General features: G+C 45.1%; 1 protein-coding gene across 2 annotated transcripts in view; it reads right to left on the minus strand.

Moving 5' to 3' along the window:
* LOC126522375 (solute carrier family 41 member 1-like) overlaps positions 1-15,583 on the minus strand; it is a 36,728-nt gene extending 21,145 nt beyond the window's left edge. For both annotated transcript variants that reach the window (XM_050171113.3, XM_055066384.2), the window contains exons 1-4: positions 15,086-15,583; positions 12,214-12,321; positions 10,365-10,436; positions 17-161 (exon numbers count right to left, since the gene is read on the minus strand). In XM_050171113.3, coding sequence (XP_050027070.1) covers positions 17-161; positions 10,365-10,436; positions 12,214-12,321; positions 15,086-15,424 — 664 coding nt within the window. In that variant the 5' untranslated portion in view covers positions 15,425-15,583. The remainder of the gene's footprint in view (positions 1-16; positions 162-10,364; positions 10,437-12,213; positions 12,322-15,085) is intronic.
* Positions 15,584-16,693: the final 1,110 nt, after the last annotated feature.

Consider the following 16,693-nt stretch of genomic DNA (forward strand, 5'->3'; position numbering starts at 1 on the left):
AGCACAAGTACCCAACTGAGCAAAAGACTCGCGGTGTTGACAGCGGCCAGCGCTCCAGCGAAGAGGATCGCGACGTGGGAAGGGTCCCAGTAGTTGTCGATCGCCACACTCTTGAAGATGGCCAGCGTGCATGCCACCAAGGTCGCCACTGTCGACTGGCACTGCGTATAAATAATTGAACGCGTTGAGGCACTTGCATTTAGTAGAGTTCAAACTGTATGGAACACATTCTCGACCAATTCCTGCTGTTACTGCCTAATTGAGCTCCTGTTGAAGCCGCACAGTTGCGTGCACTAAAACTAAGGCTTTAAAAAGGATCACGTATCAACCTTTTTTTATGGAGGGAGAGAGTATTCTGTTTTGCATTTAAAGCTGACAAACACGTGCGTCCGTAGCGCGTTCATTAGCCGTGGCTATTCTGCGGTACCACAGTGAAGCATTATCGTATACTAAGGCATTCTTCGCCGACAACTTCTGCAAATTGTGTCCGAGAACCGACATGCGGCAAGTCATTCTGGGACCTGCTTCTTTATAGACGGGTGGCGAATACCGTATGCAGTCGAATAGTGGCGAACGCTTCGGGAAAGCTGATATGGATGTATTTGGGGCAGCAATTCTGCTAGTCCTATTCGACTAATTATCGCCCTAATTTGGCGAAGACAGCGGAATCTGTGGGTATTTAATTAGGAAGTTCTTATAAAATAAAACCAGTTGTTAAAAAGCGCTCGTCCTTGTGTTGCCCCTCTTCTTTGTCCCTGTCTGGTTGCGCGCAAAAAGTTGTTAAATAATGAATCTCTTCCAACGAGGCTGATTCGCAGTTATACCGGCAGCCCCGGCTCACATGCACTTTCTTAGAAATTAACAGGCACACAAGGAATCTAGCTCTGAAAGTGTCAGCAAGCGCGGCTCAAGACAACATAGGCAGATGGAGGGCAATCTGCTATAAACAACAGGCGCTAAGTAGTCCCTCATTCGAGGACCACGAAACTGGGCAATAAATACTCGTATGCTACCCGAAAACATTGATCAAGGCTGTTCATATCAAGGCTCGCCAACTCTGTGCAACTGAAAAAAAAAAGTTATCGGTGTAATAGAATAGGGCTCGTTTGTTACAACCACATGACCTCGAGGAATGTGTAGGGCATTATCTCAGCCTTTTTTTATGTAGCTTAAAGAAGAAGGGTAACATTTTTCACAAAACTCGTATACCTAATCGGCAAAAAGTGAAACGAAAGCGGGGAAAAGTGCTACTTGCTGCTGGTTGGCTTGCTTATAGGTACAGATATACATGGTACAGCTATATTCTGCTCGCACTAATTTCGTGGACATTCACGCATCGTCCCATGTGCACGGATGATGGTTGAAAGCTAAGATATAATACGATTTTTTTTTCACTAAGAAAATGACAGCGTCTGATAAGCCGGGTAAATGATTCAATTGATCTACAATATGCGCATGATGCAGGTCACTCGGTACATAGGCAATTTTTTGCCTTAGCCCTGTCTTTCAATGTTAATATCCCTCTATTTTAACCCAACTCAGAAGGGCGGCTCCGGACCTAACGTTGGGAGTCTTAGCCAGTGCAAGGCAAGGTCGCTACTTTTGACTTGTAAAATCCATCATACCATGAATGACACGTCTCGTAGGACGACATAATTAGAGCCCCCAAGGGGTGAATAAACTGTTTGAATGCTAACCTCGAGCCATCAGGGATGCCAGAGTTGAGGCCTGCAGTATGATATGAAAAGAAGGAGTATGGAGAGCCGAGGTGAGGTCCAATTTTTATTCAATCATAACATCTGCCCCTGTGTTCTCTAGGGTTTCCAGAATATACCCGCTGTGTATACTTCTCCAACCGCCAAATTTCGCATGTGCCTTGGGTTTGTTCGGTGGAATTACTATGAATTCGCAAAAATTTACCCCTCTGTTTATTCCTGGGTTGAAAGAACTTTCGTCAATGCAATGTTGGTCGCCGATCTGCGTTTTATCTTTAAGGACCATACCCTCTGGGCATCCGTTTGGCGAGCGCTCTTTGTTTCAAACTTACAACTGCTCCAATCAGAACAAACAGCTTCGCTGTAAGAATGGAGCTGTCGTAGCATCCCTGGACATGGTTTACGCGGGCGCTTTCGTCGTGTGTAGCCAATACAGCGGCGTCGGCATGACAGCTGCTTGACCAGGGTTGCCGAGTTCTGAACATGCGAAGCGATCTCGCAGAGAGAATAGGAAATAAAATTTCGCGCCGACTGCCGCAATCACGGAGGCAAACCTAGTGCCACCGCTATTTAAGGTGTTTTGTTCCGTTGCCGAGAGGTGGCGAGAGCTGTGCGTGTTTGTGGGTCAGATTCGTAATTTGATGGCCAGCTGCTCATGAGGTGTCGTATCCTGTTCAACCTTTCTTTATTTTGGAACATTCGTGCACAAAATGGTCTGAATTCAATAGTGATCGACGCATACTCGTAGTTGCACCGTATTCTGATATTTCATAATACTTCATCACATAGAATCCGATTAAAGAACTACTATGGTGGTTGCTTCCGAAAGATTAAATGCGCCATTGTGACACTACAAGACGCAGCTAAGCCTCATGTAATATTACCACAAATTAGATTCGTATATTTGTGATGCTTTAAAATTAACCATAAAATTATAGAATGATCGAGATTTCTGGGGAGAGTATTGTTTTCAGCCATCATCTTCATCATCATCATCACTATATTATTCATGATCATGGCTATCATCGCAATTTATTAAACCTTTAAAAGGTCCATTTTCAGTATATTACATAAGGTGCGTGCATAGGCAGGTATGTTCGTAACGGGTCACAGTATCTTATACACATGGAAGTTAGAAGCATGAGAGGATTACCCATTTATGCCAAACTTAATCGCAAAAAAGTTTCATATAACTCCCTCACTACTATGAGTGGGCCCGTAATAGAAGTGTATACACTATTATGACGTAATAGTCTAGACTACACGCCACGCTCAGCGCCTGTAGTGGCGCCACTGTCCGCGTAACGGCGGCAGTTGGAACCGCTGGCGGGCCTCGCGCCGGAGACTCCTGCTTTCATTGCAGGCGTGACTGAAGTGTGCGCGCGCGATTTCCCACTTGTGCACGTCCTGGATAGTTACTTCTGCGGTGTCAGTGCGCGCAAGGTGTACAATAGTGGACATGTGTGCAACTTTGCGGCTGTCTAGGGCCACATGGTCTCCTTAAGCACCAAGTGTTTGGGCGCTGATGAGCATCAGCAAGCTTGCCTGCGAAGTGGAGCTCATGGCCGATATGCCGCTTTCATTACAACGCCCCGACCGCTAATAGCTTCATTTGTTAGCCCGTGAACCAGCGTTCTTAATGTACACACTTGCTTCGTTTACATGCCGTGTATTTTTATAGTAGGTTGAGGGAACGCCGTCGCGACTGCGAATGCATGGTTCGCTCAGGCGCGACCACCTGAGAAGCCAACCACGGTAAAGCTTGCAAACCAGCACGATGAGCTTTTAAGACAAATAGCACATATAGGACTCCGGCAATAATTAAGGGTTGATTGTTTTTATTCTTTCGTCTTACTACTGTCTGCACAACATGGACTTCAGGTGTTCCATCGTTAAACAAGCATAGCGTTTCAATGATTTCACGGGAGCTCGCAAGTGAGATATCAGAAGACACCATAGCTAGAAATTTGCCCTGCCTGGTCAGTCAAGAGCATATTGCTTTTATATTTTATGTTATTTTCTAATGTCTCCACCGTTTTTACTAGTGTCACCCTCGCACCTAAATACAGAATTAGACGGCATGTTCTATCTCCTGTTGTAGTACCCCGCGTCTGAATGGCCAATGTAGCGCTTTTTTAATTAATCAAATGAGTACGTTGACACATGATTAACAGTGTGAAAGCAAATGCAAAGCATACCATTAAGTATTTCTTGTAAACCACGTGCGACGTTGAAATCATTTTCAAAGAAGAGTAAACTTCAGTGAAGCAACATGAACATATATTTGCTCATTTCATGCAAAAGAAGAAAAAGAGAACTTGCACTCGCTAGCACCACTAGCAACTAACGAAAGCAAAAAAAAAAAAAGAAACATGACGGTTTCAAAATTGATCACAATGAATGACACAGATGGGGTAAAGTGAATCTGCATTAGTTGCATCAGGCCTTCGAAGTTCAGGCATTTCCCATTACCGCTAAGTGATATTAAGGGACATCAAAACGAGGTTTAATGCCCCGTCAAAAGCCTTTATTGCTCACAGACGCCAGGTTGTACAGCCAACATGCAGATAGCTGAGCCGAGTGTACACTCTGCAAGTCGCGTTTCAGTGCCATCGATAGGTAGAGCAACAGCCGATTCCGTGCAATGCATAGGAGACTGCGTGACGCTTTTTTGCAGGAGCCGTCACCTGCTTTTTAATACGGTGCCCTTTGTTCAAAGCGTCTAAACACAATGAGCTTTTCGCAGCTTCGCCATGTTCGCAATTCGTGATGTTCTCAGCCAATGCCCACAGTACAGTGTGTAGAAACAATCGGTTTCCGTCGTGTTGAACCAGTTCGACGGCCATCCGCTGTCGGAAGAAAGAATTTGATATCTACGCGACCTGACATCGCATCAGAAGGTCGTGAAAGCGCTACTGCGCTTCTTGAGATCGACCGGCCTGCGTGAACGGCTGTGATTGGAACGTCTTTTCTGTTACCTGTTTACGTTTTTCTTCGTTATTTCTTATTTTTTTTTCTTTCTCCTCTTGGCCTTTGTCGTCTGTACAAATCCTAAATGCCCCAGTCCAGTGCAGGCTAGAAAACCGGAAATTCGCCTCTGGTTAACTCCCTGCCTTTGCTTTCTCTCTCTCTCTCTCTCTCTCTCTCCACAGCTTCGTTTCGCATTCTCTGACTTAGCTTTTCGCATCTTTCCTCTTGTTTAAAAGGGGGGCATCCTAAAGAGACGACCAAGTTTAAACGTTCCGCCGTGGTCTTTTCGCGGCTACGGGGTTGTACTGCAAAGCACGAGGACGCGGGACCCAATCCCGGCCACGGCAACCGCATTTTGATAGGGGCGAAATGCGAAAGCACGATGTGCACTTAGATTTAAGTGCACCTTAAACACCCCTGGTGGTCCAAATTTTCGGAGTCCCCCATACTACCGTGTGGCTCATAACCAGATCGAGGCTTCGGTACGTAAAACCCCGTAATCTAATAACCCAATCCAAGTTCAAACGAGGAAGGGTTCATTAAAGGCGCAGCGCCATCAAGCAAAAAATAAAAACAGTGCTACGGAACAGTATTTCCAATCACGAAGAGGCGAGCAGTGAAAAGACGACGACGTTGGGAGGCTAGAGCGGGCTGTATGCCTCGTGGCCAAGTGCGGCGTATTCCCTTCTAAATACACTTGTATATAGCTTTTTGTCGGCGTCTTCCTACGTAACATATCTGGTGGAGGTGGACGTTCGCTGTACCTCGTCACGGAGCCATCGAATCGGGCACATTTCTCGGCACTGTCCCAGTCGCTGGAGTTCCCAGACGCGGTCTACTTATACTACCTACATTCGCCCCTCAGTTGGCCCTTCTCGTCCCTATGCCGCACGCTCCGATAATGCCGCCACTGATTCTCCTGCGCCGAACCGCCCCTATTCTCGTTCACCTTCGCCCCAACGACGACAATCTCGCTCTCCCCAGCCCCATCGCTCCTTTTAGCCGACTCCCTTCGGACGCCGCTCCCCGCCGGAAAACTAGACGATGCAACGCCTCGAGGTGACGCTGCATTGCTCCCTTCGCCGCGAAATCCTCTACTGACATTGCCCACTCCTCTGAACCTTCTTGACGTGCAAGTGGACGGTGTTTCTGTTTCTGCTCTTATAGACACTGAGGCGCATTTGTCGGTAATGAGCGCTGACCTTCGTAACCGCCTATAGAAAATAACCACGCCCGCCACGACGCCTGTTGTCCGTGTCGCCGATGGCGCAACAGCCCCCGTAATTGCTATGTGTGCCCTCCGCGTCTCCTTCGCCGATCGCTCCACTATCGTGCTATTCACAGTCATTGCCCACTGTCCCCGCGACATCATCCTCGGCTTAGACTTCCTCTCCGCACATTCTGCTCTCATCGGTTGTTCCGCCAGTACTCTCCGCCTTGACCTGCCTGTTCTGGATCCCGCTGAATCACATCCCAGTCGCCTGACTTCCGCCGACTTCGTTCGCTTGCCATCTGCGGCACTGACTTACGTTGACTCAGTGTCATCCCCACCAGTGCCCGACGGTCACTACATCACGGATCCTATGCAAGACGTCCTACTTACACACGGGATCACAGTACCTCATACCGTTTTGTCTATTACGGCGAATTGCGTCTGCCTGCCAGCGGTCAATTTTGGCTTGACGACACAAGTGCTGCCCCGCGAGATGTCTCTGGCCCAGCTTTCCTCATTCGAGGATCACTCGGTAGCATCTATTGCAGTAGACGACAATTCAGCCGATCCTCCTCTACCATCGCAGTCAACAACTGTACCATCGCCCTTCCCTTCGAATCCAGTCCGTAACCCTTAATGACCATCGGTTATCTTCCCTCCTCATTACATGTCCTACCCATGCCCATTTCTTTTTCTTCATTTCAACTATGATGTCATGAATTGGTGTTTGTTCCCTCACCCAATCTGCTCTTTTCTTATCCCTTAACGTTACACACATAATTCTTCTTTCCATAGCCCGTTGCGTCGTCCTCAATTTAAGTAGAACCCTTTTCGTAAGCCTCCATGTTTCCGCCCGTACGTGAGTACTGGCAAGACACAGCTGTTATACACTTTTCTCTTGCGGGATAATGGCAACCTGCTGTTCATGATCTGAGAATGCCTGCCAAACGCACCCCAGCCCATTCTTCTGATTATTTAAGTCCGGTTTTAGTATGATCCGGATCCGCGGTCACTACCTGCCCTAAGTAGATGTATTCCCTTACCCCTTCGAGTGCCTCGCTACCTATCGTAAACTGCTGTTCTCTTCCGAGACTGTTAAACATTACTTTAGTTTTCTGCAGATTAATTTTAGACCCACCCTTCTGCTCTGCCTCTCCAGTTCAGTGAGCATGCATTCCAATTGGTCCCTTGAGTAACTAAGCAAGGCAATATCATCAGCGAATCGCAAGTTACTAAGGTATTCTCCATTAACTCTTATCCCCAATTCCTGCCACTCCAGGTCTCTGAATACCTCCTGTAAATACGCTGTGAATGGCATTGCAGAGATCGTATCTCCCTGCCTGACGCCTTTCTTTATTGGGATTTTGTTGCTTTCTTCATGGAGGACTATGGTGGCTGTGGAGCCGCTATAGATATCTTTCAGTATTTTTACATACGGCTCGTCTACACCCTGATTTCGTAATGATTCCAAGACTGCTGAGGTTTCGAGTGAATCAAACGCTTTCTCGTAATCAATGAAAGCTATGAAAGCTAGGGTTGGTTATATTCCGCACATTTCTCTATCATCTGATTGATAGTGTATATATGGTCTATTGTTGAGTAGCCTTTACGGAATCCTGCTTGGTCCTTTGGTTGAGAGAAGTCTAAGGTGTTCGTGATTCTATTTGCGATTACCCTATTAAATAGTTTGTAGGCAACGGACAGTAAGCTGATTGGTGTATAACTTTCCAAGTCGTTGGCGTCCTCTTTCTTGTGGATTAGGATTATGTTAGCGTTCTTCCAAGATTCGGGAACGCTCGAAGTCATGAGGCATTGCGTATACAGGGTGGCCAGTTTTTCTAGAACCATCTGCCCACCATCCTTCAAGAAATGTGCTGCTACCTGATCCTCCCCAGCTGCCTTCCCCCTTTGCATAGCTCCCAAGGCTTTCTTTACTCCTTCCGGCGTTACTTGTGGGATTTGAAATTCCTCTAGAATATTCTCTCTTCCATTATCGTCATGGCTGCCACTGGTACTGTATAAATCTCTATAGAACTCCTCAGCCACTTGAACTATCTCATCCATATTAGTATTGATATTGCCGCCTTTGTCTCTTAAAGCGTACACCTGATTCCTGCCTATTCCTAGTTTCTTCTTCACTGCTTTTAGGCTTCCTCCATTCCTGAGAGCATGTTCCATTATATCCATATTATAGTTCCTTAGGTCAGCAGTCTTACGCTTGTTGAATAACTTAGAAAGTTCTGCTAGCTCTATTCTTGCTGTAGGGTTAGAGGCTTTCATACATTGGCGTTTCTTGATCAGATCTTTCGTCTCCTGCGATAGCTTACTGGTATCCTGTCTAACGGAGTTACCACCGACTTATATTGCGCACTCTTTAATGATGCCCATAAGATTGTCGTTCATTGCTTCAACACTAAGGTGCTCTTCCTGGGTCAAAGCTGAATACCTGTTCTGTAGCTTGATCCGGAATTCATCTAGTTTCCCTCTTACCGCTTACTCATTGATTGGCTTCTTATGTACCAGTTTCTTCCGTTCCCCCCTCGTCTAGGCTAATTCGAATTCTTACCATCCTATGGTCACTGTAGCGCACCTTGCCGAGCACGTCCACATCTTGTATGATGCCAGGGTTAGCGCAGAGTATGAAGTCTATTTCATTTCTAGTCTCGCCATTCGGGCTCCTCCACGTCCACTTTCGGCTATCCCGTTTCCGGAATAAGGAATTCATTATCCGCATATTATTCTGTTGTACAAACTCTACTAATAATAATCCCCTGCTATTCCTAGAGCCTATGCCATACTCCCCCACTGACTTGTCTCCAGCTCGGTTCTTGCGTACCTTGGCATTGAAGTCGCCCATCAGTATAGTGTATTTTGTTTTGACTTTACGCATCGCCGATTCCACGTCCTCATAGAAGCTTTCGACTTCCTGGGCATCATGACTGGATGTAGTGGAGTAGAGCTGTACGACCTCCAATTTGTACCTTTTATTAAGTTTCACAACAAGACATGCCACCCTCTCGTTAATGCTATAGAATTCATGTTTGTTACCAGCTATATCCTTATTAATCAGGAATCCGACTCCTAGTTCTCATCTCTCCGCTAAGCCCCGGTAGCACAGGACGTGCCCGCTTTTTAGCACTGTATATGCTTCTTTTGTCCTCCTAACCTCACTCAGCCCTATTATATCCCATTTACTACCCTCTAATTCCACCAATAACACTGCTAGACTCGCCTCGCTAGATAACGATCTAACGCTAAACGTTGCCAGGTTCAGATTCCAATGGCGGCCTGTAGGTAGGGCTCAATTACAAAGTATTACAGCAGATAATTGCCGTCTGTTTTGGTTACAAGTAAAAAAGAACCAGCTCAAAGTGTCAATTCAGCAACTCTGGCACTGTATACTCAAAACATGAAGAGGTGATGCGAAGTATGGACTTGGGGAGAAGCTTTTTAGTAAGGCAGATAATATATATTAAAGCTTGTGAAAAAAGCACAGGCGAGATATTTTGCGACGCAGCGTAAGTGAGGGAAGCGTCAAAGTTAACTTTACGGTCCAGCCGCGGAGACAGAAAAACAAACGTATTGAGTAAGGTTGCAGGAGAAAAGCTGCAAAGTGTTTGCAGGCTGTATGGGAAGAGTTCAAGTTGGAATATTTGGTGAGCTTGAAATAGTGGATTGCTGTTGTTCAAAATGGTCTAGTTTTCTTCCCTCCTCCTAAAGTGTCGTGGTATTCCTGTGGTACAAATTCACTGGTTTTGACAATCATTGAGCCATGCCCGTTAGCGAGGGGAAGGCAAGTGTCAGGTTGGATAATAAGAAAGGTTTTCAGCTAGTGCAACTACGTAATGCGTCATCAATGAAGAAACACAAAGCTTTTATATACATTACACATATCATTACAAGAAAACGAAGGCTAAAAATTCTGAGAGCAAATTATTCAGTTGTTGACCCCAAAACAATTTCTTGATTATGTTACCCTAGATTTAAAAAGAAACCTAATACATCTATATAGATTTCAAACGAAAGGACCTATAAAAAAAAACAATTCGCATATAGTGGCTGGCATTTGAGAAGTGCGGGTAATTTAACTAAGTACATGATAAAACAGATGTCTGCGAGGAAGCATTTGCACGGCTAATTATATCAAAACTTCAATGCAGCAAGAAAGAAATTATAGTGATTCTGTGGTTTATCTGTATGCTTGACTTTCTAAACTCCCCTTCCTTGCCTTCGCCTCGATCGGGCGCCTTGATGCTGCCTTGAGTTCTCTGCCAGAAACAACCTGACAATCAGGCTGGGAAAGAATCACGGTAGCGTAGGCTAGGTTGAAGAAATGGGTTGGTACAACCCATTTATACCTGTAGATAAGGACTCATATGCTCAATTCGATTATCGTCATTGTAGTTTTTCCATAATGCTCTCAAATAATATAACACAAATGCAATGAGTGAATTCAGGGACCTTACCTGTAAAAGGGCGATATTTGCAAATATCATGGGTAGTTGTTCGCGAACCCTGCTGAGATTGCCCAAATTTGCCTGCAAGAAAATTAAAGGCTGTTTATAATATTTATGCTGCTTTGTGTGTGTTTGAATGTGCCTCGCGGCCGTACATATATTTACAACAGCCAGTTGCGACAAATGCAAGGTTTTCTTGGCATAAGCACATACGTCTTTTAAGGGCGATTGTTTAAAGTAACAAACATGGCGTAGAATATTAAAAATATACTCCTGCCGGTAACAAGTTGAAACTGGCGCATGGCAAGGTCCAGGTGCAATTTAGGGAACAGCACGGTGACCTCCCAAAGTTCATAGGGACTAGTTCATAAAATCTATTTTCAGGCATATAATACCTCAAAATTCCTAAACTGTACTTTAAGATATCTTTCTGCTAAATAAAAAAAACTGTGGGATGCTAGGCCCCAAATCTACTGACGCGTTTTTGAGATGCCGCAGCTGTGGACTCCTGATTAATTTCAACCACTTGCACTTGCTTAACACGAACCTTACCCTGAGTACACGGGCGGAGTTGCGTTCTCCCCCGAAGGCCGCCTCAATCCGACATCGAACCATCAACCACTTACTCAGCAGCAGACAAGGTAGCCACTGAATGTAGGATCGCGGCCCTTTTCGGCTATCTATATTGGAACGTGTAGTTGTAGCGAGTTGCACCTAAGCATACATATTATTAACACTAGGAAAAAGTTTTCAATTTCTGTACAGATGCTGAAAAAAATGTTTTCAATTACCGTGTGAATCTGCTCTTTCCTCTATTTTGAGCGACTAATGACACGAGTTATGACCGTCTTTGTTAAGTAACGAAATGCCCCTAATACATGTTTTCTTTTCCCTGCGAATTTTATCATAAGCTGGACAATCGTTAAATGGGAAGAGCCTTATCCCTAATTTTCTTAAGATTATGGCGTCCAATAATATGTTAAACACAAGATCACTGCGTGTCATAGGGACTGCCTGCTATTAAAATGTTGCTTAAATTCGCATTAGTGAAAAGTAGCAAAACATCATTTATTATTATTCTGCAGTAGTGCTCACGATCACTTCTTGTGTGCATCTGTCACTATCTTGTATTTATACAAATAATTGATCCATTTGTCAAACAGGACCACATATTTCACGACCCAAATTAGACTATGACATTTGACAAGTTCACTTGTCAGAGTGAAAACAGAAAATCGCGCTATGGAAGTCAACGGCACAAATACAACACGCGTAGCTTTCTCCCCGAATTCAAGACACTGTTTAAGGAAATCTGTTTTCCCACTCCACTAAAGAAAGCAGCCCTGGAAATTACAAAAAGGCATTCGCAATACACTGTCGATTTTCTCTGCGCCTTCTTCGCGCCTTGTCCTGGTATTCACGCTATTTTCCGCGACTCAACTCAGCAGCGTTGTGCGAACAAAGGAAGTTAACATCAAGACTTATTTTAAACAATGAACTCGTTCTTTTATGTGCGCAGGCTTTCTCTATAAATATAACAACTTAAATTACTACATTTTCTACCAGCTAAGTGCGCGCTTCTCACGGACTTGGTATTGGTAGCTTAGCCAGTCTGCATATAAATAAAAAATAATTTATTATACTTAAATTTCACAGGCGACTTAGTTGTTGGAGAGAAAGCATGTATTCAGGACATACTGCTTCAGTCTAACTGATATCGTGTTCGAAGTATGATCGTGATGGAACAAGGAATGTACATAGGAAAAAAAAAGTGCCATTAGGTAAAGTGCATACAGAAGCCAAATACAATTACAGATAATTCATCAATACAGGTGCAAAAGATGAAGACCCATCGCACCTGAGTGCTGAGCCTGGCGACCAGAGTCTGCTCCAGGTTCCCGTTGAGTCCCAGCAACGGTGGAATGAGCACAAATATCTGGTGTATTCTGACATACACTGGCCATTCCTGCACAGAACAACTGAAATCTGAACAAGTTGGTTGCAAAGTGGCTAGTGTGACATATCGCATGCCTTATGGTTGAGGCTTGGCATAGCCATCAGCAATAGCTGTAGCAGGTATTGAAGTTGGCCCATGATTTTCTCGTACAACATTGTCATGCCTAAACAGTTAACTTTTGCGAGTGCTCGTGCGTGTCCTATGACGGAATGACGTTGCCTTCTGCTGGGCTTGCGCATTTAGGCCTTTTGCCTTTCAGTTTAACGCAGACATTTGTGTTATCCTTGGCGTTCTACTTGTCTCTCTCTGTTTGCACGCCAGCCTTTCAGTCGCCTCTGCCCTGTACAATTAAGATTCGGAGGTGGAGTCCGGTGGAAGAAGACCCGGTCGCAAGGCTATGTGCCATTACTGCCAAGTGCGACCTACAGGGGCGCTGCGAGCCCCGTTCGCTTGACGTCGGCGCGAGTACTAACTAGAGTATGTCGTCTGCTACAGCCCTCTTACAATGCTTCCAGTAGCCAACACAGTCGTTGCATTCGAGTACAAGCGTTTCTGCTTGTTTAGTCATCGCTTTACGCAGGATCTGAACCATGTGTCAGGGGTTGATGACGCGTTTATGTATTTGGGACCGTACTCATGTTTTAGTCGCATAAGCCTCTCTTGAACGATGCGCCAATTGCTGTTAGTGATGCGATAACGAAAGTAGGCTAAAAATTTACCTGGGAAGGATGACAGGTCAGAAAGAAGCTGCTAAACATCTGCCCAATTGTAGTCGTAGTTTTATTAGTTTGCTTTTGTTGCTTTTCCGCCACAAGCGTAACTTCGAAGGGGAAGACAGTGTGCTAACAAATACATTAAAACAAATGAACGCACATATTTTCTAAGTTTTTCAGTAAGAACTAAATCAAGAACAGAACTTCCACGTTTAGCTAAGGAAGTTATCAGAGCCAATTTAAACAAATAAATTATGTGACAAAATTTTTTGCGTGTATTTCATCTTCTACCGCACATAGTAGAGAATGCCCGCCAGTCTATTCCTAGATAGTGAAGTTCACCAGCTAAACTTATTGGTAATGATGGGTGATTGAGTAACACAACTGAATAATCCGTTCAAACGAATGAAAATAAGGGACATCCCGGGAATGCAAGTAACGGTTGCTGACAATTGTAACACAATTCACAGAAGTCCTAAATGTGTATTGGTACCTGAAATTCGCGCCTGAAAATTACTTTTCACGGCATTGATGACATTACCGCCACATTGATATAACCTTTTCATTTTAATAATATTGATATCAGTGGACAGCGTCAGCTCCCTAATTTGTGAAAGAAACGTCGTTTTATACATTGAAACACTCAAGTAACTGGAACGCCAATGCATTCTTCCGCAATGCTTGGGAATATCTCGAAACTCGTGTCATACTGAGAATTCGTTCCAGGTGAATCCGCCTTGTGAACTGCACGGCTACAATTTGTAAACTGAAATATGGGTCATCAGTTAATTAGCTTAGAATGTAATTAGTAAATTCTTGTTATATGGCAATTTTGCGTTTAAATGTTGTGCGCAAGTAGTGTCCGCCGCGTCGAGTAGACCGGCTCATAAACTAGAATGGAGCAATCTGCTACAGTCAACCTTTAAAAATTTTGAAAGTGTTCGCTGAAACACCCGGTGTATATACACACACATACGCACATACATGTTTGTCAATCTGAACTATCCTATGCGACATCACTGAAATTTTAGAAAAATTGATGCAGCGAAGGCACGTAAAGCGTTTGCAAGTGGCTGTTCCCGCATGCTTATGTTTTCGAAAAGCCAGTATAAATTGTACTCCGTGATATCTATAGTGGATGTTAAAACACTTCAAAGTCATGTAATCGTGGAACATGGTGAAGCGTTTGAAAATGCCTGGGGATAGCCATGGAATTTCAACGTATACAGAAAAGCATTACCGAAGTCTCAGGAAGCTCACTGACTGCAGAAAGTGAGAGCTCTAGGACTGTCTAAAAGTATGAGAGCTACCTCGCACAGGTTGTTTTATATTGGACGAATGCTTTTTCTCAGACGCGTATACATTTTGGAAGGTTTTTTTTTTCTCTGACTCTCACTCGGTGAAAGGGGAAGAAGCTCTTACCACCGAGAGCACGCTGCAGTCCCTACTTTTTATATAAATAATTTTGGCTCCTGCAGGGATTCCTCCAGATAGCTCAAGTTGTTAATGCGACACGAGGGAGCGAGCGACGTATGGGGCGTCCGTGAGCGCGCTGCGCGTTTTTAACTATGCACCACTGGTTCTATACTCGCGAACAACATTCTGTGGAATTGAGGGGAACGCTACGGGCGCGTTGCTGCTGAACATGTGTTACGGCGCCAAGTAGTCTGGCAGCGTTGACAGTGCTTTTAGTTGCTCAAAAGAGACGCCGAATCGACGCAGTTCCACGTGGAAAGGTTTCGAGTTTGCCCGATGCGGAATGCAAAAGCCGCAAAATAAGTAAGCTTTTACACTCGGGGTTGTATTCTGTCTTATTTACCTGTTACTAATAAGATGTTTATGTTTTCTGTTCGCCAGCCTAAATTTACGTCGATTAAAACGCCGCACTCTTTTCAGAAGCGCTATCACATGTGCGCGCTTTGCCTTCGTATCTTTCCCCTCACTGCCACAGAAAGTTGTCCGCGAGTGTAATAATTCAGCAACCATGCGGCATATCGAGTTTGTACAATAGGCGAAAGAAACACTATCGCATTTGTAAGAGCATTAATAATAACTCGGACCTTGACCACGTCGAGCAGGATGCCAGCGATGGTGGAGCCGATGCCGGCCAGGATAAAGGGCACGAACACCTGCATCGCCGTCGAGGTCAGGTGAGCGCTCATCAACGGGTCCATGGCGCTTCCAGCCACCACGGCGGCGGTCAAGCTGGGGCTTCCAATGAGGGCAGCGCCGACGCACGCGTCTACCGACAGGGGCGGGTGCAGCTCGGACGCGCGTCTCTCCGGAGTCGTCGACGATGACGGAGGAAAGAGTGGCGGATGTCCGTCGTCGCTGACCGACCCCGTCGAGCCGAGGTTGTCGTCACCACGTGTACGAGGGCCGCCCTCGAGTGATGTCATGACACCGCAGGAGCGCTGGCACTGCGGCAGGATGTCATCATCGCGGTTGTTACTTTTCGCCCAAGAATACGTCCGTCAGCCGGGGCCCGGAGGAGATTCTCTGCTAATTTACCAAGAGCAACGTAAAAAGAAACGTCGACATTTCGCCACTTTTACCAGAAGCGCTAGCAACATAATTGTCGTGGAATAAAAAAAGGGACCGAGGGAGTGGTATCCGTATGCGGCGCGGCACATGTACCATGTGTACCACGTAATTTATTACAATAGTAATAATAACATTATATATATATATATATATATATATATATATATATATATATATATATATATATATATATATATATATATATACCCTCGATTCATGAAATAGACCGTTTCAAACGCATAAATGCCTTTCTGACAGCGAAACTTTCTTCGCTTTCCTTTGTGAGCTGGGCTGAGTATGCTTGTTGGTTTGTCGCTGAGCAAGATAGTGATGTCTGCGTCACACGGACACCTTTGATCGTGATGGAGCCGATCCCAATTGAGCTCGATCAGGATCAAATGCTGCTATACGATCAATTTCGATCACGATCTTGCTCGATCCCGATGTAGTAAATTGCGATACATGCATCGTGAGGGCCCCTCTTGATCGCGATCACAGATTGACGACCACGGTGCTATAGACCATGTAGATCTGAAAGTTGGAGACGATCAGTGCACGGTAATGTGCTTACACCTAATGACAAAGTAAATATTTTCTTTACGAAAAGGAGTCTTATACATCAAATTTTGCAGCATATTAGACAAATTTGATACGTGCTTCAGTCTCCTAACGACCACTGCTGCTCGTGTGTCATCGAAATTTAATCCGGATCGTTGGGCCTCGTAGCAGTCATGATTGCTGATCGCGATCAAGAAATGCGATCCAGGTTCGGCTCCCATCACGATCACAAGTAACGGCGTCACACCGGCATAATAGCAAGCTGCTGATCCCGGAGACTGTGCAACAAAAATGAAGCGATCCCATCTATGGAACCTATAGACGATATTAAAAGCTAAAGGCTCTCATCTTGTCGAGGTGAGCAAGAGCGAGGTTGGCCTCCCAGAGCTCCCATAGTGCCATAGTTCCATAGTCCCAGAGCTCCCAGAGCTCCCAAGGAGGCCCCGAGCTGGGCGGGTCGCTGTGGCCACTGGAGTCTTGGAATAACGATCCATCCTGCACCGCTCCCTTGCATTGTTTTGCCTTATCAATAAATGTTTATTCCTCCTCCTCATCTCATCTTGTCC

This window comes from Dermacentor andersoni, chromosome 6 (genome assembly GCF_023375885.2).
Source record: "Dermacentor andersoni chromosome 6, qqDerAnde1_hic_scaffold, whole genome shotgun sequence".
Classification (NCBI taxonomy): Eukaryota; Metazoa; Arthropoda; class Arachnida; order Ixodida; family Ixodidae; genus Dermacentor; species Dermacentor andersoni.